Below are 27,027 nucleotides of genomic sequence, written 5' to 3'. Positions count from 1 at the left end.
TTTTTCAAGATAGTTTTGTTTGTTCTTTTGGCAGTGCCATGGTAAATTCAACATTCTTCGCCAACACTCCAATTCAAAGGCACCAATTCTTTGGTCTGCCTTATTCATTGTCCCATTTTCACATGCACATGAGGCATTTGAAAACACCATGGCTTGGGTCAGGCACTCCTTAGTCCTTAAACTGACACTTTTGCTTTTTAACACTTTCTTGAGTTCTTATGCAGCAGATTTGCCCAATGCAATGCTTCCTTTGATTTCTTCACTCTTGTTCCCATGGGCATTGATTGTGGATTCAAGTAAAATGAAATCCTTGACAACTTCAATATTTTCTCCATTTATCATGATTTTGCTTATTGTGAGGATTTTTGTTTTCTTTATGTTGAGGTGTAACCCATACTGAAGGATGTAGTCTTTGATCTTCATTAGCAAGTGCTTCAAGACCTCTTCACTTCCAGGAATTATGATAATCTTTCCCTCATAAGATAGCTGTAAGAGTTAAATAACTGAATTCAGTTAAAATATTAACTGTGTCTGCCACATAGTAAGGTATTGGTAAAAGTTCTTAAAATAGGAAAGAATCTCCAAGATCAATAAAACAATTAGTCTCTATTTACCTGGAACACCAGTAGAAGGAGACCCAGGACTCAGAGAACGAAATGGACCACATATTTAATTGCCTCTATAAAATACTACCTCCAGTACCATGAGACCAAAAGGAATGAATGGTCCCTGGCTACCATTATTGAATATTTTGATCAAGGACCCAACAGATGAATCCTGCTCAAAAGGAGGAAAACCATGGAACAAAACTTTAAACTCACATGGAAACCAGACTACTAACTGGATTCGTTGAGACTGTGGGAACGCTGGAAACAAATGCCTAGAAACAATCTTTAAACCTTGAACCAAATGTATCCCATGAAGCCATCATTAAACTGAACAATGGTTTATCCCAGTTAATTAATAAAACAGTTTGCCCTGAGCATGGTGCTCTTATAAAGAATTGTCTATATGAGCTTAACCTGACAACAATCTAAAGCACAAATGACAACTTTAAGGGACAGAGAGCTTAAATTAATGGTGATGAAGCAATATGGGTAGAGAGAGTAAGAATCGTGACACAATGTGAAGGTATGTAAGCAATGCTACTGAACTGCGCATGTAGAAACTGTGAATGGATGTATGTTTGGTTGTGTGTATTGCCACCAAAAAAAGATAAAATTGATTTTTAAAAAAGAAGATATTTTCCAGAAGACACTCTTAAAAGGAAATCATTCATTCTTTTACATATACATTTATGGAGACTATTATTTCCATGTGTGATTATAAGGGAAACAGACTTTTAAGTATTTACATTTACTCATAAAGGAAATAGAATTCCCTACAGAGAATTACTTAAAATATATTTGAAATTTTTTACAAGTTAAATGACTTAGAAGTTATTGTTTTGTGTGCCATCAAGGAAATTCCAACTCACAGTGACCTATATGACAGAGTCAAACTGCCCTGTACGGTTTCCTAGGCTGTAATCTTTATGAGAGGAGATCATTTAATCTTTATGAGAGCAGATCACCAGGTCTTTTCTCCCCTGGAGCAGCTGCTGGTTTGGAACCACTGACCTTTCAATTAACACTCAAGAGCTTAACCATTGTACCACCAGGGCTCCTTTAGAAATGATTACGGGTTTCTTTCAGGAAAAAAATACATTTGGATAAGTTGCCATACAGATATTGACCCTCACAGGAAGCTGTGACTCCCTAAGGCAACTAAAAAAACAAAAATCTAGGATGCAGGGGCAAGATGGCAGACTAGTCAAATGCTTCCAGTGACCCCTCTTCCAACAAAGACCCAAAAAAACAAATGAAATGATTATATATATGACAAACTGTGAGCCCTGAACATCAAACACAAAGATAGGAAATCGGACTGAGCCACAGGGAAGGGAGAGGTAGTTCTGAAGCTGCTAGGAGTTGCTAGGCCTAGCCCCTCCAGCACAATCCCCTGGAGTGACTGTGACAGGGCTGGCGGTAGTGTTCGGGATGCATTATCCTCAGGGAGAGACAGTGAGCTGCACAGTCTACTCACGCCTCCAGAACCAGAGAATGGCGCTCTCAGCAAAAGCTAAGTACTTGCATTTATTTTACCGTGCTTCCAGCCCCCAGGCCGTATGTGCAGGCCGGGAAAAAGAAGGTAGGTAATGTAGCAGGAGTGGGGACCATGGGCATTTGGGCCATTTCATCATGAACTTACTTGTATATTTAGGACCTGCTCAAGCCCTATCTCAGTTTTACCACTTAATTTGACAATGGAGTGCTGTCGTGCATGTCCAACTTTATGACATTGTGGGTCAAACAACTCTCAGGTTGCATGGGAACTTGATGGTTCATGGTTCACTGTTCAGTCTCTGCTAAATCCGAGTAACAACCCAAAAGCTGTTTCTCAAAAGGCAAGTAGTTATCTGTAGAGAATGCCAGGGATTTAAACACACACACACACACACTCGCACGCACACACATATATATGGAGAGAGAGGTTTAATTCAAGGAATTGGCTCACCTGATTGTGGGAGGCTAGCAAATCCAAAATCAGTCAGGCAACAGGCTAGAGACTCCTGCGGGCTTGCATCACAAAATTCGTAGATGAAGCGCCGAGAAAAGTCCAGATTACAGAAGTTATCACAAAATATTTTTATAGAGTCTGCAGGCAGAACACTCTCTTTTTTCTCTTCAGGCCTTCAGTGTATTGACTGAAGTCCACACATGTTATGAAAGATAACCTATTTTACACAAAGCCTACTAATTCAATAAATCACATGTAACTGGATCACAACAGCAACTAGACTAGTGTTTAAACAAACAACTGGGCATCATAGCCTAGCCAAGGTGACATATAAAATTCATCATCCTAGCATGCAACACAATTCAGTAGAAAAAAGTGATATATTAGAAGGCAAGAAGCACTATTGTTAATGATGGGGGATGTTTCATAATGAAAGATTTTCCAAATTATTAGGGATATGATCTTTCCAAATTTGTATATGGAACACAGGTTCAACAAAGTATTGAAAGAAGCATACAAATAAACAATCACAAATGGAGATTTACATATTTCAAACTTATCAAAGTAGCAGATATATTGTTAAGACTATGGACTGATTTAAACTAGATAAGCAACAAATATATACATACACGCACACTACATGAAAGTATAGAATACACATATATTTCAAGTTCACGTGGCACTTTTCCCAGAGACTGTTATAGGCTCATATTTCCGAGAATAAACTATAAACAATCAAGAACTGTGCTGTCAATTTGGTAGTCACTAGCCAAGTTTAGCAAATAGGCCCCTGAAATAGGCTATTCAAATTTAAATTTTAATTAAGTAAAAAGAGATAGAATTAAAAAATTAGTTCCTCAGTAACAACAGCTGCATTTAATCTCAGACGAGAACATTTTCAGCTTCACAACAAATTCTATAACTACATATTACCTAAAAGAGAAAACAATTTTAAAAAATTGAAAATCATTCTACAGTGTTTACTACAGTAATACATCTCTAAATAAAGCATGACTGAAAAGAATGATCACAAAGAATGTTCATAATTTCATATGAATTTACATAAAAATATAACATTAAAATCTGTCTTTTATAAAGAAAAGGGAAAATATGCTAATGACTAATCAAAATGCAAATGGTGGTATTATCACATATATTACAAAAAATAAAAAGGAAATAAAAAGCACTGATGACTTAGTGGTTAATTCATACAATGGTATTGTATATTCATACAATGGAATATTATTAACCCATAAAGAGAAACAGAGATCTGATACACGCTATGACATGGATGAACCCTTGAAGACACTATCCTGAGTGCAATAAGTCAGACATGAAAGGATAAATATTGTATGATTCTATTTGCATTAAATACCCAGAATATGCAAATGCACAGAGACCAAAATTCACTAGGTGTTCCCAATGGTAGGTGGGAGGGGGAAATAGGTAGTATTGTTTAATAAGTACAGGGTTATGAAAAATTTGGAAACAGATTGTGATGACAATTGCCCAACATAGTGAATGTAATTAGGGTTACTGAATTGTACATGTAAAAATGGTTGAGATGTTTTATTACATATATTTGACCACAATAAAAATTTAAAAAAGAATCAGAAACAATAAAATCAGAAAAACAGAGCAAAATAAACAAAAATCTGTGCAGTTGCTTTACTTGGTTGTCTAGTATTTTGTTGAAGAGGCTAGAGTTTGTATTGAAAGATAAATTTTTCTATAATTTAAATTTTTTGTAAAACATTTGTGACTTGGTATCAGAATAACCCTGGCCTCATAGAAGGAGATATGAAGTGTCTTATTTTCTTCCATTTTTCAATAGTAGTGTGTAAGGATGAGTATTTATCCTTTTTAAAATTTCTTAGAACTCCCCAGTAAGCCATTTTGGTCTGGGGTTTTATTTGTGTGAAGTTTTCTTAGTTACTAACTCAATCTCTTATTATAGTGGGTTCATATGTTCAATTTCTTCTTGTGTCAGTTTCATATGGAACATTTATATTCTTCTACTGAACAAAGGGGGCTAGAAGCGAGACAGCAGAGCAGTGACTCATACCTCTGTCAGCCAGAAAGTCATGCATCCTTTAGTGAGGAGGCCTGCTTACTCTCTCCTAAAGGTTGCCTGCTATGGCTGGGAAATAAGAAGAAAAATCTAAAGGCGTAAATCCAGGACAAGAACAAACAATATCTGTGCTCTTCGCAGATTGTCCTATTAGGGTTCAGAGTGAGGCAAGAGTGGAAAAAGTAAATGACTCATCAATTGTCACTTAAAGTGTGAACAGGAATGTTTCACACTTGGATTATTCTGAAGTCAATTTATGGAATCTTATTAAAAGACAAAGATGTTTACTTGTGTCATATAGATCGTCCTTTTTCAAGTGCTTTTGAGAAATTGTTCTCATATTCTACAGGATTTTAAGGGCTAGAGGACTTAACCACTCATGCAGTAAACCTGTTTCCTTCTCATCACAAACTATTAAAACTTGAGCCATCTTAAGAATATCTTAGATATTGAAATCACACTTTTGGACTAGATTGCTAATTCATGGTGTCACATTCCTCTTTTTTACATATACATTTCTCTTATTTTGGAAAAATTTCTAAATATTATGACACTATTATGAACAACTATTTAATTAAACTTAACACCAGTTATTACATTTTCAACTTTATTGTTGGTGGCACAAAAACCAGCACCAACAAAATTATCTTCTTGATTCATCAGCTCTAGTTTTTTAATTTAACTCTTGCAATAATTTTTTAAAAATAAATTGTTGATTCTTCAGATATCCCTGATAAATAAATATCATTTAAAAGGATAAAACATTAAACAATATTGAACTTCATCACCATGCCAGCTATTGAAAAATTTAAAGTGCTAATTATATTATTAATATATTCATCCTTTAATTATAAGTAATTTTTTATATTTTAATAAGAATAACATGTTAAAAATTACAAAAACTCTTGTCTAACTATGTAGAGCAAGAAAAGTACTCTAGACGTATCAAACAGGCAAATATATGAGTAGGGCTACAAAAGGATACAAACTAGACAATAAACCTGTACACACACATACACACTTACATGTACAGAATACACATATTTTTGAAATTCACTTACATTTCCCAAAAGTCATTATATGCTTATATTTCCAAGAATATAAATACAAAATATGTAAAACTGTGCTGTAGCCACTACATATGGGCTCTCAAAATATAGCTATTTCAATTTAAATTCATATTAATTAAGTATAAATAAAATTTTTAAAAATCAGTTCATCTTTCACACTAGCCACATTTTAAATTAAGATGTAAAACATTTCCTTTATTATAAATTCTCTAATGCGAGTATAACTTAAATATACTCTCGAATAGACATAAATAATAAACATTTTTAAATCTTCATATGACTTTTAATATTGCTAACTGATGTATGGTCAAAAGAACTATCACAAGGAGTGTTCATAATTTTGAGATAAACTAAACTAAAATTGCAACGTCGATAGCATGTTTTGTGAAAAACGGATTGACTTAAATGTGCATATTAGAACAAAGAACTCTGAAAATCGATTGTTTGAGCCTTCATCACAAGAAGAGATTGGGGCCTTCTGAGATCTTTCCTCAGCATGCACACAGCCCTGTACAACGGCACAGCCTTCTAGACACCCAGGTACATTCATGAGCTTTTCAAAGCTCTCTGAACATCTTGTTCCCTAAATCTTCCTTTTATCTTTAATCAGGCTCTTTTGGCCACAACTGGTATTGCAGCCTCAGGTAGCTGTAATGTGAAACAATTGCTGTTGATTGTATTCAGTAAACAATTTTCCCACAGAGCTAGCTCGAACCATGTCAAATATCCACAATGAACTGTGAGTGGGGTTTTCCAGGGAGACTGAGAAAGGTCAAAGGACGACAATTTTGTGGTTATGGGACTCTTAAGAGCTCCAAACTTGGTCTTCCTCTTCAGTAGTGGCATAGCTGATAGTTTTCATGGCTACCGTGGAGCTGGGGAGAAGGGGTTTGGCATGAGGTCAAGTTAAAATGCCACAGACACTATCTTTCTTACTGAGGTTCAGCATTTTTTCTTGATTAAATACTCCCTATATTGTCTCAAGCCTTTGTTTAATTGCCAGAGTCTTGAAAAAGTTGGTATGAAAATTTCTTGCCAGTTTCTTCCCTTTCTAGAGGATATTGACAGAGATCTACCCTCCATCATTCAAGAAGTCTCAACCCCAGTAGAGTCTTCATTGTGGAAACTGTTAAGCTGATATTAAAAATTGTATCAAAATCTAAACGGCCAATAATTTACAAAAGAATAAAAAATTTGAGCACTCACAAAATCGGATATTCAGATTTCTTATAAAACTGCAATAATTTAGGTATTTTTATTTTGTTACAAAAACAAACAGGTAAGTAAGCATGTTTAACAATATAGAGACTCAGGAACACAAGAAAGTTGTTATACTCCCAGTTATATTTTATTAGAGAAAAGGGTACTGATTAAAATCATCCAAGAGAAGAAGGCCATAGGGTAAAGTCCAGGAGGGTTCCAATGTGGAGCTTCCAGTTAAACAAATAATGTAATTGATTATAAGACTTTTGCAATCATGGTGTTATTTCCATTTGATAAAATATAAAGATACCTGAAGGGCTCCAGGGCCAGGTGTTTTAACTCAAAGTCTCAAGCTTACAAATGTATGTTTTTGCAGATCCACAACTGGCTGATTGAAGGCTTGATGAGTATACAATAGCACAGTTGTAAGTACGATTTGGTATCTCTCTTATCCTGAAATGCATAAAAATGCATAAACCCATTATATTTTGTGTGGTAATCCATAAAACAATGGCATTTTCCATGCAACAATAATAGAAGACTGTTATAAATATAGGTAATGACATTTCTCTAAAATATTAATAACAATCATTATGAACACTGAGTACTTCGTTCTGAATATCACATCAACATTTCATGTCATTAATTTTCAGTTTCTTTCTACATGTCTATAATTCAATTTAGTCACATTTATTAATATAACTTATCTAAATTTTTCTTTTTGTATTTTTCTTCTATATAATATGATTCAGGAAAAACTTACTTTTGGTTGGAAGGTGAGCCATTTATCCATAACCAGGGATAATTACTGCTTTCACGAGAGAGTCCAACCCATGAAGAAGGTAGAAGGTCCATAAACTTCTATCATAAAAAAAAAAAAAAAAAATTCTGTTTTAATAGCCATTATACTTTCAGTACTTTAAAACATGCAGGTAGTGTTTTCTTTTACTTCATTTTTATTTTCAAACAAGATATAAGTGCTAGATTCTAAAATTAAAAATACGTTGAAGTTCTTTTTCATGCAAAAATAGCTATTTAAGTATTAATACTTAATAGTCTTATTCTCCTAGGTTTCCAAAAAAAAAAAGTTTAATTTCATGTAACGTAATAGTTGCCAGGATTCAATGAACTAGAATAACAAAAAAGCCACACCTACTGCAACTGATTCGATTCCCACTCACAGGGACTCTGTAGGACAGAATAGAACTGCCCCATAGGGTTTCCAAGGCTGTAATCTTTACGGAAGCAGACTGCCACATCTTTCTCCAGTGAAAAACTCTCATAGTAAGGGTTTAAGTAAGTCTCCAGATACTATTCCATTCTTCCCTCCAAAAATGTGTATTTTTCTACTATGTTTCTCAGAGATTGGTTTTTTAAAGGAAATTAAAGGGCTGCCACTGAGGAGATAAATGACACTGAAGAAAAAAAAATTGTTTTTCTGTGCCCCACATCTTTCTTTAACTAGACTAATCCTGATTCTACCAGTTTTTGTATTGTCAACCCACTGCCATCGAGTCGATTCTGACTCATAGCTACCCTATAGAACAGAGTAGAACTGCCCCATAGAGTTTCCGAGGAGCGCCTGGCAGATTTGAACTGCTGGCCTCTTGGTTAGCAGCCATAGCACTTAAACCACTACACCACCAGAGTTTCCTCTGTATTGGTAGAAGGTGTAATTTAGAAAGACAGTAACACACAGACACACATACCAAATAAGAAAGAGAAATAGAGAGAATCCACTACCTAGTGAAACTGTAATTTCAGATATGAAGAGGAAATGAATACATTCTCACATGCAGGAAAACTAAAAGAATTTGTCAATAGCAAACCTACTACTCATTACAACTGACTAAGAAAGTTCTTCAAATAGAAAAGAAATGAATAAGAAAGAATGTTGAAGCATCAGAATAAAAAAAAGAACAATGGAAAGAGCAGAAATGTGAGTACATACAATAGAATATTCTTATCCTCATGAGTTTTCTGAATCATATTAATGATTTTAACAAACATTATGATGCGTTCTGCTAACCAACTCAATAACGTTTAAAAGTGGAGAAGATCCTATTGCTCTTGAGTCGACTCATAGTGACCTTAGAAGACAGAGTAGAACTGCCCCATAGGGTTTCAAAGGCTGTAAATCTTTACAGAAGCAGATAGCCACTTCTGTCTCCCTGTAGAGTGGCTGGTAGGTTTGAACTGCTGGCTTTTCTGATAGCAGCCCATGGCTTAACCACTGTGCCACCAGGGATTTTACTGGGAGTGAAATTTCCACACTTTACTGGAAATGTAAAACATTGATACCAATAGACCTTGAAAAGCCAGATCAATCACTAAGAAATCTATATGAAGAAAAAGAGTAAAAACCACTGTAAATAAATAATATAAAATCCTAAGAATGCTCAGATTACCCATAAGTAGGTAAAAAAGAACAAGAAAAAAAAATTACCCGAAGAAAAAACCATAAAAAAAAAAAAAAACTAAATAAAATGGCAAAGGTTTTAAGTGCTGGTTTTGATATTATACTGTAGTGCTGCAGGATGTTGCCATTTGTAGACACTGTGCGAACAATACACGGAATATCTCTGTATTATTTTTTATAACTGCGTGTGAGTTTACTATTATCTCAAAATTACTTTTTTTTTTAAAGTTAGTGATATTTGCAACAGCTAATAGCATTCATTTGAAACGGGGATGAAATAATCTTGAGACGGTTTTGCAAAAGAGTGACAATCTAAGCCAGAAGCTATGCTGTAATTTCATAAGGCTAACTGCTAAACATTTTGGAAGATTATTTATCTTCCATTAGGCCATTTTAAAGCTATATCACTAAAAACATCTCCTAAGCAAAAAATATGGAGATTTTGGTTCTTTGTTGTTGTTAGGTACCCTGGAGTCAGTTTGGTCTCGGAGCCACAGTATTTACAAGGGAACGAAACACTGCCCGGTCCTATGCCATCCTCACAATCGTTGTTATGCTTGAGCCCATTGCTGGAGTCACAATACCAATTCATCTCCTTTAGGGTCTTCCTTTTTTCCATTTGTCCTCTGCTTTAACAAGCATGATGTCATTCTCCAGCAACTGATCCCTCCTGATAACGTGTCCAAAGCCAAAGTATGCAAGATGAAGTCTCAGCATCCTTGCTTCTAAGGAGCATTCTGGCTGTACTTCTTCCAACACAGATGTGTTCATTCTTCTGGCAGTCAATATACCTTGTCGACACCTTAATTCACCCTAAATTCTTCTTCCAGCTTCCTCACTCATTGTCCAGCTTTCTCATGCATATGAAGTGATTGAAAACATCACGACCTGTGTCAGGCACCTTAGTCCTCAAAGTGACATCTTTGCTTTTTAACACTTTAGAAAGAGGTTTTTTGCAGCAGATTTGCCTAACGTAATACGCCATTTGATATCTTGACTGCTGCTTCCATTGGCATTGATTGTGGATCCAAGTAAAATGAAATCCTTTACAACTTCAATCTTCTCTCCGTTTATCATGATGTTGGTTATTATTTATTTATTTTGGTTATTGGTCCAGTTGTGAGGTTTTTTGTTGTCTTTTTTTATGTTGAGGTGTAATCTATACAGAAGGCTGTGGTCTTTGATCTTCATCAGTAAGTGCTTCAGCCCTCTTGGCTTAAGCAAGCAAGATTGTATCATCTGCATATCAAAGGTTGCTAATTAGTCTTCCTCCAATCCTGATGGTGTGTTCTACTTCGTATAATCCGGCTTCTTGAATTATTTGCTCAGTATACAGGTTAAACAAGTACGGTGAAAGGACAGAACCCTGACCTACACCTTTCCTGATTTTAACCACGTAGCATCCCCTTCTATTTTCAAATGATTGCCTCTTGGTCTGACTACAGGTTCTGCATGAGCACAATTAAGTCTTCTGGAATTCCCATGCTTCACAATGTTATATACAATTTGTTATGATTCACACAGTCGAACGCCTTTGCATGGTCAATAAAACGCAGATAAACATCTTTCTGGTATTCTCTGGTTCCAGCCAAGATCCATCTGACATCAGCAGTGATTTCTCTAGTTCCACAGTCTCTTAGTTATCTAGTGTTGCTATAACAGAAATACCACAGGTGGGTGCTTATAACAAACAGAAATTTATTTTCTAACAGTTTAGCAAACTAGAATTCTGAATTCAGGACACCAGCTCTAGGAGAAGATTCTTCCCGTCTGTTCTGGGGGAAGGTCCTTGTCTCTTCAGCTTGTTACATGATTCCTAGGAGATCTCCATGTGAATTGTCATCAGTCTTCCAGATCTCTTCTTTCTGGCTTGCTTGTTTAATCTCTTTTATATATCAAAAGAGACTGACTCAAGATGCACCCTATGGTAATCATTTCTCACCAAGGTAACAAAGAAAGCCCATTCCCAAAAGGGATTATAAACACAGGCATAGAGGCTAAGATTTACAACACGTATTTTATGGGGACACAATTCAATCAACAGCATTCCACCCTTTGGACCCCCAAAATTCACATCCTTGCCTCACGCAAAACACATTCACCCTGGAAGTCTTAAATCACCTCCAAATTCAAAATCTCACCTTCTGAATCATCTTAATCAAATATGGGTGAGATGTTAGGCATAGTCCATCCTGGGGTGAAATTCTTCTTCCTCTGTGAATGTGTGAAGTCTAGATTACAAATTATCTTCTTCCAAAATACAATGGTAGAACAAGCACAAGGTTGATATTTTCATTACAGATGGGAGAAATTGGAAGGAAAGAAGGGATAACCGACAGCAAGCAAGTCCAAAATCCAGCAGAACAATTTACACTAGCTCTCAAGGCTTGAAAATAACCATCTGTTTTCCAGGACCACCAGGGCTAGGACACTGCCCTCCACACTCCAGGTATTAGCTACCCTTTGTGGATTCTGGGTGGTGGCCCCTCAGCGCTAGGCTTCAACTCCACCATCCAATCTCACAGGGATGGCAACTCTACACCTTTGCCTTTTTGTGGTCCTATTCTCCTTGGCCATCTGAGGTGTAACCCACCCCCTTACCCCAGGAAGGTTCAATTTTTCTGACCCTTGTGCATGAAAGCCCCAGAGCCACAGTGGTCCCACCCTTCTGGTAAGTCTTAACGGGAGCTCCACACTCTGTGCTACATCCAACAGTTCTGCTGATGTCTGAGCTGCTCTAGGGATGGTCTTCTTCTTTTCTTGCAGGGCAACAAATGTAGCTCCTTTGGCCCATTTCTTGCCTGTAAAATTCCAAGAGACAAGACAGCTTGTTTTCCTTTTGTTCATTCTCTGTCCTTTTCAGTGATGGCTTTTACTCTGTGGTAGTTAGACCCACCTGTCACAGTCTTAATCTCTTTAACAAGAGATTGAGTGGCCACATCCTTGGTGAACATCTTAGGACAAGGGTCCTTAGTTTGTACAACAGAATTTTCAAATCTTTAAGTTCTGTTTTCAGCTTGCACAGTTCATTTTTAAGTCCATCTCTTTCCTCTAACATTTTACTATAAGTGGCAAGGAAAAACCAACCAACCCCATTCAAATCTTGCTTGGAATTCTCCTCAGTTAGACATCCAAGTTCATCCCTTACAAGCTCTGCCATCTACCAAACATTTGAACATAATTCAGACAAGTTCTCTGTCACTGCATAAACAGCATAACCCTTCCTCTCTTGTCTAATCACGTGTTCATCATTTTCTTTAAAGCCTCACCAGAAGCAAGTTTAACATGCACATTTATAACAATATTCTGTTGCTGGTGTCATGTGTATTGTCTAAGGTGATAGAGACTTTCTACATAGTTCTGCTCACTTCCTCCTGAGCCCTCTCTAGACTTGCCTTTGACATCTATAATTCTACAGATAATTCCTTAAGGCAATCTAGGCTTTTTTGCTATTAGGCACCTTAAAAACCTTTCAGTCTCTACCCATTACTCAATTCTTAAACCACTTCCACATTTTAAGTATTTGTGAGAGCATTACCCTCATTTCTCAATACCAAATTGTCTTAGTTATCTAATGCTGCTATAAAAAGAAATATCACAAGTGGGAGGCTTTACCCAATAGAAATTTATTTTCTCACATTTTAGGAGTCTAGATGTCCAAATTCAGGGTGCCAGCTCTAGTGGAAGGCTTTCTCTCTGTGTCAGCTCTGGGAGAAAGACCTTTTCTCTTCAGCTTATTTTCTGGTTCCTTGAAGATATCTGTGTGCTTTGGCATCAATTTTCCCCATTTCTGCTTCTCTGACTTGCTTGTTTGATCTCTTTGGTATCTCAAAAGAGATTGACTAAAGACACTCCTGCCATATTAATGTAACAAAGAAAACTCATTCTTCAATGGGATTATAATCACAGGCATAGAGGCTAGAATTTACAACACATATTTTGGAGGGACATAATTCAATCCATAACATCGGTCTTCTTCTGAACCTGCCTTGAATTTCTGGCAGTTCCCTGTTGATGTTGTGCTGCAACCCTTTGTTAATTATCTTCAGCAAAATTTTTCTTGCGTGTGATGCTGAAGTTATTGTTCAGTAATTTCCACATTCTGTTGGATCACCTTTTCAGAATGGACACAAATCTGGATCTCTTCCAGTCAACTGACCAAGCAGCTGTCTTCCAAATTTCTTGGCATAGGCAACTGAAAGCTTCCAGCATTGCATCCTTTTGTTGAAACATTTCAATTGGTATCCTTTCAATTCCTGGAGGTTTGTTTTTTGCCAAGGCCTTCAGTACAGCTTGGACTTCTTCCTTCAATTCCATTGGCTCTTAATCATATGCTACCTCCTGAAATGGTTGAAATCAACCAAATCTTTTTGGTATACTGACTCTGTGTACCCCTTCCATCTTCTTTGATGCTTCCTGAGTCAGTCAATATTTTGCCCACAAAATCCCTCAATAGTGCAACTTGAGGCTTGAAGTTTTTTTTTGTTTTTGTTTTTGTTTTTTTCCAGTTCTTTCAGATTGAGAAATGCTGAGTGTGTTCTTCCCTTTTGGTTTTCTATCTCCAGGTCTTTTCACATTTCATTATAACACGTTGTCTTCTTGAGTTACCCTTTAAAATCTTCTCTTCACCCCTTTGACTTCATGATTTTCCCATTCGCTTTAGTGTAACTTTAGGAAACTTATATTCACATAAAAGTTTCTTTCAGCATAAATTTTTCAACTTTCCCCCTTTTAATTGTTTGCATGTAAGATTTTAAACTGGAGAGGTTAAAATGAAAAACTTAGAGTATCAATTTGACTATGTCTTTGACAAGTTTATAAATAGCACTTCTGGATTTCTGGTTAAAGATACTAAAGCAATTGAAAAGACCATATTTTTGGTCAAGAACACCATAGTCATCAAAGTGACATCTTTGCATTTTAAAATTTAAAAGAGGTCTTTGGCAACAAATCTGTACAATGCAATATGTTGTTTGAGTTCTTGACAGCTACTTCCATGGGCATTTGTAGTTGATTCAAGTAGAACAAAATCATTGAAAACATTGATTTCTTTGCCATTTATCATAATGTTGTTTTTTTTTTTTTCAGTGTTGAGGATTTTCAATTACTTCACATTCAAGTGTAATCAATACTGAAGGCTGTTAGTCTTTGACATTCTTCAGTAAGTGTTTCAAGTCCCCTTCACTTTAGGCAAGCAAGGTTGTTAATGAGTCATTCTCCAATCCTGATGCTGAATTTCTTTTTTCATGTGGTGCAGCTTCTCAGATAATTTGTTCAGCATAAAGATTCAGTACGTAAGGTGAAAGGATATCACAACTGTGCCACACTCCTTTTCCAGCTTTGAACCACAGAGTATTCCCTTGTTCTGTTTGAATATTGCCTCCTGATCCAGTTCAGGTCCTGCATGAGCAAAATTAATCGTTTTGCAATTCCTGTTCTTCATAATGTTAACCATAATTTGTTATGATCCACTCTGCTGATTGTCTCTAAATAGTCAATAAAACCCAGGTAAACATCCTTCTAGTATTCCCTGCTTTTGGCAACAATCCATCTGACATCAACAATGATATCCCTCATTCAATTCTGAATCCAGCTTAAACTTCCAGCACTTCCCTGTCAATATACAGCTGAAATTGGTTTTGAATTATCTTCAACACAAATTCTGATAATACTTGCATTCTTTTTGATGATTTTTCTTTGGAGTGGTTATGAATATAGATCTGATAGCTAATTCTTTTTTTTTTTTTTTTACTTGAAAGTCTATGCCGTACAAACACTAATCCAAAAAACAAAAAGTTTCAGTGGCTATATTACTATGTGTCATGGATTGAATTGTGTCCCCAAAAAATATGTTCATCCATTTGGCTAGGTCAGGATTCCCACTATGGTGTGATTGTCTACCGTTTTGTCATCTGATGTGGTTTTCCTATGTGTAAACCCTATCTCTATGATATTGATAAGATGGAAGTAGTGCCAATCATGTTAATGGGTTAGGACTCAAGCTACAAGACGGATTGTCTTGATCCACTCTTTTTTTTAAGATATAAAAGAGAGAAGGGACCAGGGATACAGGGGTACCTCGTACCTACAAGAAACAAGGGCCAGGAGAATAGCCCATCCTTTGGCCCAAGTTCCCTGCACTAAGAGGCTCCTCAACTAGGATAAGATTGACAAGCACCTTCCTACAGAGCCAACAGAGAAAGAAAGCCTTCCGCTGGAGCAGATGCTGTGAATTTGGACTTGGAGCCTACTAGACTGGGAGAGAATAAATTTCTGTTTGTTAAAAGCCATCCACTTGTGGTATGTCTGTTATAGCAGCCCTAATATCTAATACACTATGTAAGAACGTAACAATGACCAAGGAATATTATAAGAGACAAAGAGAATCATTATATATTGATAAAGGAGTCAATTGATCAAAAAGGACAAAATAGTTTTAAATACGCATGCACCTAACATCAAAGTTTCAAATACATAAAGTAGATCTGATAGAGTCGAAGGTAAAAAGGCAAGTCCACAGTATTAACTGGTGACTTCAGCACTCTTCTCTCTCTATTCAATAGAACATGTAGACTGAAAACCATTAAGTAAATAGAAGAATTGAACATCACTATCAACCTTCTTATCCTGTTGGAAATTTATAGAACATGCCACACACACAATAAAGTATATTGTTTTCACATGCACATAGTGTATTCACCAACATAGACCATACATCGGGCCATAAAACAAACGTCAGCAGATTTTAAGGAATTGAAATCATACAAAATATTTTCTTTTAGTACATGCAATATAACCAGAAATTCATAATAAAAGAGAAAATGTGAAGAATTTAACTAACCCAAGAGGCCTCTGAGAATGTCACAAAGAAATTAGAAAAAAGAAAAAAAAAAAAGAGAGAGAGAGAGAGAGAATAGAATGAAAGGAAAACACTTCATATCAAAATTTGTGAATTGTAGTTAAAGCAGTGCCAAGAGGTAAATTGACCACATTAAATGCTTATTTTATAAAATTGAAAATGTCTGAAATAAATGATCTAACTTCAATATCAAGAGAAGAGAAGATTAAGCTCAAATAAAGAAGGAAAAATACAAAAACCTAATAGCGCAAATTAATGAAATGAAAACTGCAAAACAGAATAAGTAAATGAAACCAAATCATTTTTATTGGAAAGATTAATTAAATTGATAAACCTCCAACCAGAAAGCTGAATACAAAGAGAGAAGGCATAAATTATATAAAGAAATGAACAGAGAGGACATAACTACAATCTCAAGAACATGAAGATTGCACAGGACTGGGCAACATTTTGCTGTGTTATATCCATAAGGTCACCATTCGCTGGAGGTCATTTGATGGTAACTAACAATAACAACAACAACAACTGCAGATATTATTGACATAAAAATGAATAGTAAAATGTTATGAATAACTATGTTAATAAATTTTGCAATCTTGGTAAAAAGAAATTGTTGAAAGCACTAAAGAGCACTCAAAAATAAATTAATTAATAAAAGATATCTAGAAATTCCATGTGTTAACAAGGATTAGATTAAATTAAACTCTCAAACAATTTTAGGAGCGGAAAATGGTGCAAACATGTTGAAAATATTCTCTCATGTTTTTATTTTAAAGTTAAACATACACTTCACCTATAACCCAGCAATTTCACTTGAATTCCACAAAACTGAATATGTACATACACACAGCTTTTCGCACAAGAGTTTTCATATTAGTTTTTTTTTTTCCACAATAGAAAAATTCCAGAGACAATTCAAATATCCATAAGCAGATTAATCTATTAACAAGTTGTAGAATACATACTCACTTGTGATGTGAAGCATTAATAGAAGAAAAACTAGCTTGTTGTTGTTGTTAGGTGCCGTCAAGTCGGTTCCAACTCATAGCGACCCTAAGCACAACAGAACGAAACACTGCCCAGTCCTGAGCCATCCTTACAATCGTTGTTACGCTTGAGCTCATTGTTGCAGCCATTGTGTCAATCCACCTCATTGAGGGTCTTCCACTTTTCCACTGACCTTGTACTCTGTCAAGCATGATGTCCTTCTCCAGGGACAGATCTCTCCTGACAACATGTCCAAAGTATGTAAGACGCAGTCTCGCCATCCTTGCTTCTAAGGAGCATTCTGGTTGTACTTATTCTAAGTCAGATTTGTTTGTTCTTCTGGCAGTCCATGGTATATTCAATATTCTTCGCCAACATCACAATTCAAAGGTGTCAACTCTTCTTCGGTCTTCCTTATTCATTGTCCAGCTTTCACATGCTTATGATGCAATTGAAGATACCATGGCTTGGGTCAGGTGCACCTTAGTCTTTAAGGTGACATCTTTGCTCTTCAACACTTTAAAGATGTCCTTTGCAGCAGATTGGCCCAATGCAATGCGTCTTTTGATTTCTTGACTGCTGCTTCCATGGCTGTTGATTGTGGATCCAAGTAAAATGAAATCCTTGACAACTTCAATCTTTTCTCCGTTTAACATGATGTTGCTCTTTGGTCCAGTTGTGAGGAATTTTGTTTTCTTTATGTTGAGGTGCAATCCATACTGAAGGCTGTGGTCTTTGATCTTCATTAGTAAGTGCTTCAAGTCCTCTTCACTTTCAGCAACCATGGTTGCTATGATGTTGGAAATCAGAAGCCTGAAAGTGAGTACTAATGGGACGAAGGAAATATTGTCTTGATTGGAGTTATGTGTTCATACATAGATGCATACATTTGCCAAAATCATTGAACTGTATATGCAAAATCTGGGCAGTTGAATGCAAGTGAAGTATGACTCACTTATAAAATAACACACAAAGAACAGATGAAATCCTCACCTTGACATACACATCAGATGTTAACTAACAATTGAATGGATAAAAAAATTGGGATATATCCATAAAATTACTACACATTAATAAAAACAATAAACTATTGAAACATTACAGCATGGATCAATCTCAAAATAAATGTTAAACAAAGAAATAAGAAAAAATGTATAATCCATAAATAAAAAATCTCTAGAAAATGCCAACTAAAAAAGTAGAAGTAGAAAGTAGATCAGTGGTTGTCTATAATTGGTGATTGGTGACGGGTGGGAGAAGAGACTACAAAGACACATAACGAAACTTTTGAGGGTAACAGTTGTACTCATTCTCCAAAAGTGATGGTTTCACAGGTATATACATATATCAAAATTTAAGACATTACATGATTTAAATATGTGCAGTTTATTTTATATTTTATGTCAAGTATACCTTGAGACTCATAGCGACCCTATAGGGGTTTGTTTTTTTTTTGTTGTTGTTGTTTGTTTATACCTTGGGAAATGGTTTTAAAAGGGAGAAAAAGTAAACTTCCTTATTCTGATAGAGTTATCTTCAAAAAAACCCCAACAACATATATACTCTATGATGACATGATTAAAGCTCTTATTCTGACATAGGTGAATAAGACTATGATGTCCAATATCACCTCTTTTCCTCTCTTTAGAAGTGGGCAGTCTTTCAAGTATAATAAACAAAAACCAGTAAGCTAGATATAAATCATAACAGAAGGAATAAAACTGACACGTGTCATACATGATTAAATTTTGTGTGTAGAAAGTCAAAAGGAATTTAAAGGTGAATTATTAGAATTAGTAAGTGTGCTCAGAAAGTGTGTTGGATACACATCATTTTCAGAGTGATAAATTAGAAATAGCAGAAAATTAAACATAAAACGTAACTGGAGCCAAATCAAACAAAAAAGCTTTCAAGACTTGTACACAAAATCATAAGAGTATTAAAAGAAAACAAATGGAGGATAAAACCAGGTTAAGATATTACATTATTAAGATGTCAATTTTCAACAATTAATCTATCGATTCAACATAACAAAAAAAGACACAGCATGTGTTTTGAGAATATTTATATAGAAATTTAAGGGTAGAAGAAGGGGATAAATCTTGAAGGAGAACACTACTGTACTGAATATAAAGAATTAATAGAACACTTTAGTAATTTTACCCATGTGACACTCATGCAAGAAGAAAAGATAGAAAAGTGAAACCTGGAAGTGACCAGGAACATATCCACACACACACAAATGTACATCAATATCCCTGATTTATGACAAAGGTGGCACAGAGAGGAATGGATAAGTGATCATTTTTACTATAAATTATGCTAACTCAAATAGATACTGTTGTAGAAAAATAAAAACTTCTATCAGCATCACAAAAATTAAATTCCAATAGATCATACATCTGGACCAGTATATCATAACTGGGCCAATAAGTAACCTCATGATAAACAGATAAAAGATTGAGTTGGATCCACAGTCAATGCACATGGAAGCAGCAGTCAGGAAATCAAAGGACTCACTGCACTGGACAAATCTCATGCAAAAGACCTCTTAAAGAGTGTTAAAAAGCAAACATGTCACTTTAAGGACTAAGGTGCCCTTGATCCAAGCCATGGTGTCTTCAGTTGCCTCATATGCATGTGAATTCTGACAATGAATAAGGAAGACCAAAGTAGAATCATTGCCTTTGAATATGGTGTTGGAGAAGAATATTGGATACACCACAGATGTCAGAAGAACAAACAAATCTGTCTTGGAAGAAGTAGAGCCAGAATGCTCATTAGAAGCAAGGATGGCAAGAATTTGTTTCACATATTTTGGACATGTCATCAGGAGGGACCAGTGCCTGGAGAAGGATATCATGCTTGGTAAGCAAGGGGGTCAGAGAAAAAGAGGAACACCCTCGCTGAGGTGGATTCACACAATGCCTACAACAATGGACTCAAGCATAACAAATATTGTGAGGACGGCACAGGACCTGTCAATATTTCGTTCTGTTGTACATAGGGTCTCTATGAGTTGAATCAACTCGACAGCACCTAACAATACATCTAAATATAGTAAATAAGCATTTTCAGAAAAAAAAATTAAAAAAAAAAGATAAAATGTAAAACCTTCAAATTAATTTAGTAGATTATATATTGAAGTTTGGTCTGTTACTAAAAGAGCTGCAGCATATGCACTAACACTATAAATGAGAAATTGGACTATACTACTAATAATAAATCTATTCATTAAGAGACTCCAACATGGAGGTAAATATGTAAGCCATGGAGAAAAATAAAACTATTATAAAGTTATAAAATCAAAAAAGAAATCATAACCACTATATATCAAGAAGATATTGGCAGAACGCAACAGACAATCACAGAGGAAATATGGACAAAAGACATGAATAGGCGTTTCATAAAAGAATACTCTAGTGGCTAACAGCACATTAAATGTGTTCAGTCAAGCAATAGTATGGAAAATGTCTATTAATATCATAACAATCAAAACTTCTACTATTAAAATTTCTCATAGTAGTAAGTTTTGATGAGGACGTGGATCAAGGGACAGGTCAAACACTGTTAGATAATATGTGTATGTGTCCTATGATCTAGCAAACTTTTGGGATAACTTAAAAATCCTGACATGTACATATACCTGTAACCCTGCATGACCCTACAATTTTATTCCTGTGCATCAGATAATATGTGGTAAAAGACATCCAGAAAGATATTTAGAGAATAATTATTCATAATAGGTAAATAGTAGCTAAATGTTTTCTTAATAGCTAAATTTCTATCCACCATAGAATGGATTTTAAAATGTTTATTCATGTGACAATGGAGTTCCTGGTGGTACAAATGGCTAAGCACTCAGTCACTAACAGAAAGGTTGGAGGTTCAATTCCACCCAGAGACACCTCGAAAGATAGGTCTGCCAACCTGTTTCTAAAAGTTCTACCTGCGGAAAACTCTTTGAAGTGTCGTTCTACACTGAAATACATGGGTCTCCATGAGTCAGAACCGAATCCATGGCAGCTGGTTATGTTTTTTTGTTTTGTTTGGTGGGTTTACTTACATAACAGAGCAGTGAAATGAACAAACTGCAACGATAAGGATCAATTGCACAAATATATGTGAGTGAAAGGAGATAGACTCAAAAATGTACATTATATGATTCCATCTCTATAAAGTTTAAAAACTCAGCATAGTGCTTTGACAAGAAGGAGAACTGGTAAGAGCAGACACAGGGGTACAGCTAATGGGGAAGGTACTAGCATTTTCTATTTCTTGACATGATTTGTAATTACATAGGTATATTAATTTGTGATTAATCTTTACAATGTTGATACATTTACATTTTTTATGTTTAAAAGAAACAAGAAAGTTTACTTTCAGAAAAAAATGTATAGAAGCATTATTTTTTATAAATTAGTAAGAACAGGAAATAAACCTTTTTTTTGGTATTTTTTACACTAATGGCATCAAATATAAATAAAGCATTGTCAATTCATATAATGGAGTACTACGTAGCCTTGAAAATAAAGCACAATTTTGGACAAATCGGTCTTAGAAGAAATACAATCAGAATGCTCTTTAGAAGCAAGAATATGAGACTTTGGCTTGTTTATTTCAGACATGTCATCAGGAAAGACCAATTACTAGAAAAGGACATCTTGTTTGCTAAAGAAGAGGGCTAATGAAAATTAGAGAAATGTTCATAAGATGAATGGACAACAATGGATTCAGACATACCAGTGAACATTAAGACGGCACAGGACCAGACAATGTTTTGTTTTGTTGTGTTGTTAAGTAAGGTCTCCGTGGATCAGAGTCAAATCTAAGGGAACTAACAACAACATGGACTAAAATATGGATGAATACTAAAAACAAAATATCAACTGAAATATGTAAGACACTAAACACTTCATAGAGTGTAATTCTATTTACATAAGTTTGCAAAGTAGGCAAATCTGTATTCTTTAAGATGCATAGGGTACATAAGACATGTCAGTAACGTTTCTTGATACTTTTCATTGACTCAAATACATTTTGTATACATTTCTTTTTGTATGTTATACCTTTTAATAAAATATTTCAAATATTTGAAATCTTACCATTTCTTCTTCATTATCTATATTAGTCAGATTAGATTTCTTAGAAGCACAGGCCATTTGACTCTCAGTCCAGGTTTTTTTATCACTACTAACATAATAGCAATTGTTGGAATAGGATAACCAGTCCTCTGGACAACGGCCACAATGAGATGCTGAAAAAGAATATGAATTACTCTCCAGAAACAATTTGAATTAACAAATATAAATTAGTTGACATATTTGCATAGGCATTAGAACATACCTACATAACCTATGTATAGCAATCTCACACACTTACATATACATATGAAAAAACACATGCACACACCCAGAAAGGGTCAGCCTCCCAACCTCTAATTTATGTACCTTTAGCAACAGGGTCGTTGTGAAAAAGCAAATAAAATATCTATTCTATACATGTCCTGAAAATCACTGAACAACACCACTTTTTTAGGATAGTAAAATTATTTCTTTGTTATCATATTATGCTGTTGTGGTTGTTGTCATTTGCTATCGAGTTGATGCTCAACTCATAACAAGCCCATGAGATACAGTAGAATTTTACCATAGGATTTTCTAGGCCAAGCCCTAGTGGCACAGAGGTTAAGAGCTCAGCTGTTAACCAAAAGGTCTGCACTTCAAATCCACCAGCCACTCCCTGGAAACTCTATGGGGCAATTCTATTCTGTCCTATAGGGTCACTATGAGTCAGAATCCAATCCTTCGCAATGGGTTTTTTTTGGTTTGGTTTAATCTTTATAGGAGCAGGAGGAAATCTGAGGCAATTGTTAAAAGAAGGGTGTAGTCATTGTAAAAGACTATTTCTTCTAATTTTTTAACAAGAGGATTTCCTCATATGATCTTTATGTATGAAAATTTATTGCTATATTTTGAAAGTTTAAGAATCGGTAATTATTTCTTCATAAAATAAAATAGAGACAAAATATAATCTCAAAATATTAGCCCTGGTGGTGCTGTGCTTAAGAAAATCTCGGTTGCTAACAAAAAGTCAGCAGTTCAAATTCACCAGCCGCTCCTTGGAAACACTAAGGGGACAGTTCTACTCTGTTTAATAGGGCCCCTATGAGTCAGAATTGACTCCACGACAAAGAGTTAGGTTTTGTTTAAAACAGAACTTTTAAAATTATTGCATACCATTCGGGGTTCTGTTCTCCTCTGGATTTCCAATAGCTAGAAAGATTGTAGTAATTATTATAGAGATTAATATTTCTGTAATAAGCCATAAAAATTTTAGTTTTCTAGTTTGAAATTTGGATATCATTTAAAATCATAATAATGTATATTAAAACTATTTTACCAACAAAAATTAATAAAGCAATGAAGATTTTTGTAAAAATATTTAAAGAGCCTAATAAAGAAATTTTACCCTCTTACAATATTTGACTTAACTACCTTAAAATACGCATTTTTATTTCTCAATAAGTATTTTCAGTCTTTCAGTGTAAGTCTTTGAGATGTGACCAAAGCATACACGAATGCATACACACACACATACAATACACACATTTAGAATTAAAAACATACACTCTCTACAATCATTCTGTTATTCATGCTTTTGAAAAGAATAACTTTTGCACATTTAGTCCACATTGATGAAGCATTATTTACTAAGACTAAAAAACTTGACAAACATATCACACAAATGAATGTAGCAAAATGAGAATTTTATTCCACAATATTATGAAATATACAGAGGCACTTTCAAACCTGTAAAGGGAATATTCCCCTATAATCTTTCAAAAACTTACAAGAAGAAATAACTTTAAATTTCATGGTTATTACACCGGCCATCAAGACAATGGAGGTGATTCCCAGGATCCCAGCAATGAGCTTCCCTGGAGGTGATGGGAGATATGCAGAGAGAGAAACAGAAACACTGAAAAAGGACAGATGGTGCCAATGTTTGGGAAGTTTACAGACAAGAGAACCCAGATGCACAGGGAATCATATAAATAAATACTGAACATCAAAATCACATTCTCCATTGTAATTTTTCTCTCAGAATATATCATTGCATTTTCAGTAAAATAATACCCCAGGAGTTGTTCATCAAAGGTTACAAATTTCAACAATGTCTGAATGGGATTAATCTGCAGATTTCATAGTAGAATACGATTATCTGTACTTCAGGTCTGACACTCAAAAATGATAAATAGTGAGCCCACTCCCTTCATCTGACTAACCTTGCTCCATGTCTTCATCTTCACCCTTTCCCCACATCTCTGCCCTAGAACTACACATCCTAGTGCAGTTATATTGAGAACGGATTAAATGATTTACCTTTGCAGCGGAAATTCTTGTCATTCTTCTGAAGATCCTGGGAAGCACCATGAAGGTTTAATTCCACATAAGTTATTTCCTGCTCAGTGACTGAAATGGAGCTATCAGCGTCCTTGGGTTTGATTTGCTGCCTTTTTGGGTTCATGGCCAGATTCACTTCTGAGTAGGTTACTGTTTGATTATTCATCTCTGCAGCTGAGGGGTGTCAAGGTCTGTGCTCTATGAGAAACTGTGCTCAAGAAGGAAATACGTGCTGTGTATATGACAAGATCAAACTAGGTGGGGAGGGAGGGTAAGTATCAGTGCTCACTTTGCAGGGGAGAATCTCTACTTCTGGTTCTATTTTACTTAGGGCCTTCCACAAATACCTCATGATGGAATAAGTAATTTTTTAAAGATATTCTTCATTCAATAAAATATATTTGACTGGAGTATAAAAAGTAATAAATTATTAAGAATAAAAAAAAAGAAGTTCATAAACAAGAACATCCTTACTTTTAAAAGTCATAATCCACAGAAATATTTTAAACCATTGTAATACCTGGGTTAAAAATTAAAATGCTGTATTTGTAAAAAAAGAAAAAATGATGCAACACTGTATGACAATTTTCTAATACAATAATGGTTAAAGACTGAGTGTTCCAAAGAAGAACGAAATGGAAAATTAGCACATATAATAATTTATTGCACTAAATTACCTTGATTTAGTGACTTATGTTTATTTGTTAGAAGGAGATAAAGTGCTATTACGTGATCTTTTTCTTATTAATGAATGGGTGGGGAGTGCTGAGAAATCATTACATATTTATCGAAATACCTGTCAGAATAACTACATGACACAATGAACTTATCAACAACCTAAAGAATATTGGAAACACCATATTAGACATTAAAAAATATATATTCCTTATACAAAAATTATTGGCAATTAATTCAATTGCTAAAACACGAGACCACAAATCGATAAATAAAAGTGCATACTTTTATGCGGGAACACTGGGTTCAAAGTTCCAGAAGGATCATATGGTTGTTACAGTCCGTGTGGGTTCCTTTACTTGTGTAGTTGGTGTAATTCAGTAATGTCATTTAAAAATTTTCTCATTGGACTCTGGAGTCAGCAGAATCAAGGACTTAATTCTGCTTTTGAAACATATAACGTGTGACCATGATAAAAGTAATTAACATCTAGTAATATTCTAATCTAAAATAGGAATAATAATAATACATAAAATGTAATGCATATAAGTGTATAACTCTCAACCTGGCAGTTGTCAGCTCTGAATAGAGAATAAGTGTTTGGATTATTATTTTAGCTGCAGTTTCTTGTTATTGCTTCTGACTCATATCAGGTAGAAATTGCAAAATAACTCAATAGACAGCATTCTCTTATATCAGTTGGTTTTTTTCCCAGTGTTTTGTTCAATTAATTTAAGCCTTTTAATAGTTATTATTAACTTTCCCATTTTATGTTTTTTACCTCATCCTCCTTTTTAAAAAAAGTAAAACCATGTGTATATTATCTAACTAAGTGAATGAGGAATTATGTTTGGCATTGCATCATTCAATTAGTTTTTTGTTTTTTAGAATCTAGCGATAAACACTCGCTAAACACAAAATAATACATTATTTATACACAAAGGCACTCATTGAACCAATTATTTGTTCATTGTCATGATCTTTACGGGATTTCACTTTAAGTTGACTGACAAACTCAAATATGTCTGTGAGTGTGTGTTCACTTGACTGATTCTCCACATGGAATAATTGGAATAAATAAATTCTCCACCATATTTCATATTTGGGGTTTACTTTTTCAGCCTGACTCCGATGTTCTACAGAGAGTCTACTGTGTATTAATACTTCCTCAGTGCATCGTGCACAGCATGTATAGAAACCTCCCCATTAAATGAGATGGGCTAGAAGACAGAGAGGAGAGCAGTGGTACATACCTTCTCTCAGCTGGAAAGTTTTGCATCCATTGGCGGGAAGGCCTCTTCAGTGTCCTACAGTGGCCAATATGGCTGGATATTAGAAAGTGAAATCTAAAGACATAAATCCTGTAAAAGCAGAAAGAATATCTCTGCTCTTACAGACTCTCCTGTGGGTCTCAGAGTGAAGCAAGAGATGAAAAGGTAGATGGCTTATCAATGTGTTATTTAATGTTTGAGCAGGAAATTCTCACACACGGGCTATTTTGAAGTCAGTTTATCTCATCACCCACCACCAGAACATAGGAGATGTTGAGCTTCTGTTGAAAGGACAGAGTAGATCTTTAAATACACCATATAGATTGTCCCTTTTAAAGTGCTTTTGATAGACTGTTCTCATCTTCTATAGGATTTTGCATTTAGACCACACATACAGTTAGCTTGTTCCCATAGAACCACAAACTATTAAAACCGAGGCCATGTTAACACTATCTTAGATGTCTAAGTCCTATTTTTAGAATAAATTGCAAAACTGTGGCATTACCT

The 27,027-nt window shown here is 35.1% G+C and overlaps 2 protein-coding genes across 6 annotated transcripts in view; both read right to left on the bottom strand.

Annotated features, from left to right (window-relative positions):
- The window catches only part of LOC111749422 (NKG2-F type II integral membrane protein-like), a 199,840-nt gene that overhangs the window by 123,810 nt on the left and 49,003 nt on the right, over positions 1-27,027 (bottom strand). The window lies entirely within an intron of this gene.
- Positions 6,959-26,836, bottom strand: LOC135227248 (NKG2-A/NKG2-B type II integral membrane protein-like). Of its 4 annotated transcripts, XM_064284585.1 has the most exons (7): positions 26,503-26,836; positions 24,554-24,782; positions 24,022-24,108; positions 23,408-23,443; positions 22,274-22,425; positions 7,667-7,764; positions 6,959-7,356 (listed from the first exon to the last, which is right to left on the bottom strand). In XM_064284585.1, exons 2-7 carry the CDS (start codon positions 24,738-24,740, stop codon positions 7,239-7,241), a joined length of 678 nt encoding a protein of 225 aa, XP_064140655.1. In that variant the 5' UTR covers positions 24,741-24,782; positions 26,503-26,836; the 3' UTR covers positions 6,959-7,238. The 4 variants fall into 4 exon arrangements, with proteins under 4 accessions (XP_064140655.1, XP_064140657.1, XP_064140658.1 ...); XM_064284587.1 differs by lacking the exon at positions 23,408-23,443; XM_064284588.1 differs by lacking the exon at positions 24,022-24,108.

This window comes from Loxodonta africana, chromosome 4 (assembly GCF_030014295.1).
Source record: "Loxodonta africana isolate mLoxAfr1 chromosome 4, mLoxAfr1.hap2, whole genome shotgun sequence".
In the NCBI taxonomy this organism is placed as follows: Eukaryota; Metazoa; Chordata; class Mammalia; order Proboscidea; family Elephantidae; genus Loxodonta; species Loxodonta africana.
The sequence above is the reverse complement of the archived record's forward strand: the minus strand, read 5'-3'. Positions and strand labels throughout refer to the sequence as shown.